The following is a 1,586-nucleotide window of genomic DNA, read 5'->3' as shown; positions in this document are numbered from 1 at the left end:
CTTTCCAAATCTGTAGTAGCGCATTCTTCAACAAAAGCTTTGGGGAAAATGCCAGCCTTTCCTTTGCACTCCCCTTGCAGCCATTCTTCATTCACCTTTGATAGCACCAGGATTATATCCCCTTCCTGAAGCTCCAGGTCCTCTGGTTGGGTAGCCTCATAACTGAAGAGTGCTACCACTTGGCTGCCTTCCTTAAGCTGAGGTTCTGTTGTCTGGCTATTACCATCAGCTTTTTCACTTTCCTTGGGTTCATCTGGAAAGCCTTGGTTACCCACTGTGTTCTCACACCACAGAGTCAGGCGGGAGTTTTTCACCTGGCCCCAGGCATCCTTCATGCCCTCTTCTGAAAGGGGCACCAGCTCATTGCTGTCCCGAGGCCGATAGCTCAGCTTAGCGTGTTCCAGCCGGAGCACCAGCTTCCTAGACACCATGTCCCGGACCTCGCTGTAGGGGAGCCCGGGCCGAGTCTCCATGACTACCGTGTACTTGTAGCGCACCTTGAGTGTGTAGGGCATGGGAACACTGAGCTTCACTTCCTTAGGCTCTTCTTTTTGTTTCTGACCTGGTGACAACTGGGGTCTTGCAGGGGCTTTGGAACTAGGAGGAGCTGGGATGTCAGACTCTGGAGAGCTTTCCTCCTGGGGCTGCTGCTGAGGGTGGATCCGCAGCTCAACTGGTTCAAGGTAGTTGCAGGGAACAAGCCCCCTCTGCCCGTTGAACATGACCGTGGCCCAGCTGTCATTGCCCTTCTTCAAGACAAAGACAATGTTCCCTGGCATGAGCTGGAGCACTTCTTTTGTCTCAGGCACAAACCCGAAGAGCACAGGTGAGCCTCCCCTTCCAGAGCCCTGAAGATCTCTGGGGTTTTCCGGCTGGGTGGAGGCTCAGCTGCCTGTGGTTGCAGAGGGGCAAACCGAGAGAAACGGCCTTGATCCACCACAGACGCCACGACCGTCGCCTTGCCTAGGTAATCCTTGGCCAGCTGAGCCACTTGTCTCTCATTTGGTCGAAACAGCCTGCCCACAGGGATCAGCAGGGGCTCATAGTGAGTTTGGCTACCTCCCGGGCGAGGCCTACCTGGCGCGGTGATGGACGGAGGGCGGTGGCGGGTCCCCGCGGCCGCACTACAGTCTGCTGGCGGAGATCGGGCGCGGCAGCTACGCGTGGTTTACGAGGCAGTGTCCGGGCACAGCGGGGCCCGAGTGGCGGTCAGCTAGATCCGCTGCGACGCCCCCGAGAACGTGGAGCTAGCGCTGGCTGAATTCTCACCAGCCTCAAGCGGCGGCACCAAAACGTCGTGCAGTTTGAGGAGCGCGTCCTGCAGCGCAACGGGCTAGCCCCGCGCATGAGTCACGACAATAAGAGCTGGCAGCTGTACCTGCGCCTGGTGGAGACCTCGCTGGAAGGGGAAAGGATCCTAGGTTATGCTGAGGAGCCCTGCTATCTGTGGTTTGTCATGGAGTTCTGTGAGGGTGAAGACCTGAATCAGTATGTCTTGTCCCGGAGGCCGGACCCAGCCACCAACAAGTTTCATGCTACAGCTGACGAGCGCCATTGCCTTCTTGCACAAAAACCATATTGTGCAC

At 57.3% G+C, this 1,586-nt stretch overlaps 2 protein-coding genes across 2 annotated transcripts in view; both read right to left on the bottom strand.

Annotated features, from left to right (window-relative positions):
- Positions 1-2: 2 nt before the first annotated feature.
- Positions 3-1,162, bottom strand: LOC108285264 (neutrophil cytosol factor 2-like; the record flags this gene model as incomplete). The annotated part of the gene is given in 2 exon segments (XM_037729124.1): positions 3-826; positions 829-1,162. Coding segments are annotated over 2 exon segments (1,158 nt in total), but the record flags the coding sequence as incomplete, so codon positions are not given.
- A 51-nt stretch (positions 1,163-1,213) lies between these two features.
- Positions 1,214-1,586, bottom strand: part of LOC108285263 (golgin subfamily A member 8H-like) — a 21,768-nt gene continuing 21,395 nt past the window's right edge. The window contains exon 16 of the mRNA XM_037729123.1: positions 1,214-1,333. Within this exon, the coding sequence (XP_037585051.1) occupies positions 1,214-1,333 (120 nt within the window). The remainder of the gene's footprint in view (positions 1,334-1,586) is intronic.

This window comes from Cebus imitator, unplaced genomic scaffold (assembly GCF_001604975.1).
Source record: "Cebus imitator isolate Cc_AM_T3 unplaced genomic scaffold, Cebus_imitator-1.0 Scaffold295, whole genome shotgun sequence".
Taxonomy (NCBI): Eukaryota; Metazoa; Chordata; class Mammalia; order Primates; family Cebidae; genus Cebus; species Cebus imitator.
Note: the sequence above shows the minus strand (reverse complement) of the source record. Positions and strands in the feature narration are given on the sequence as shown.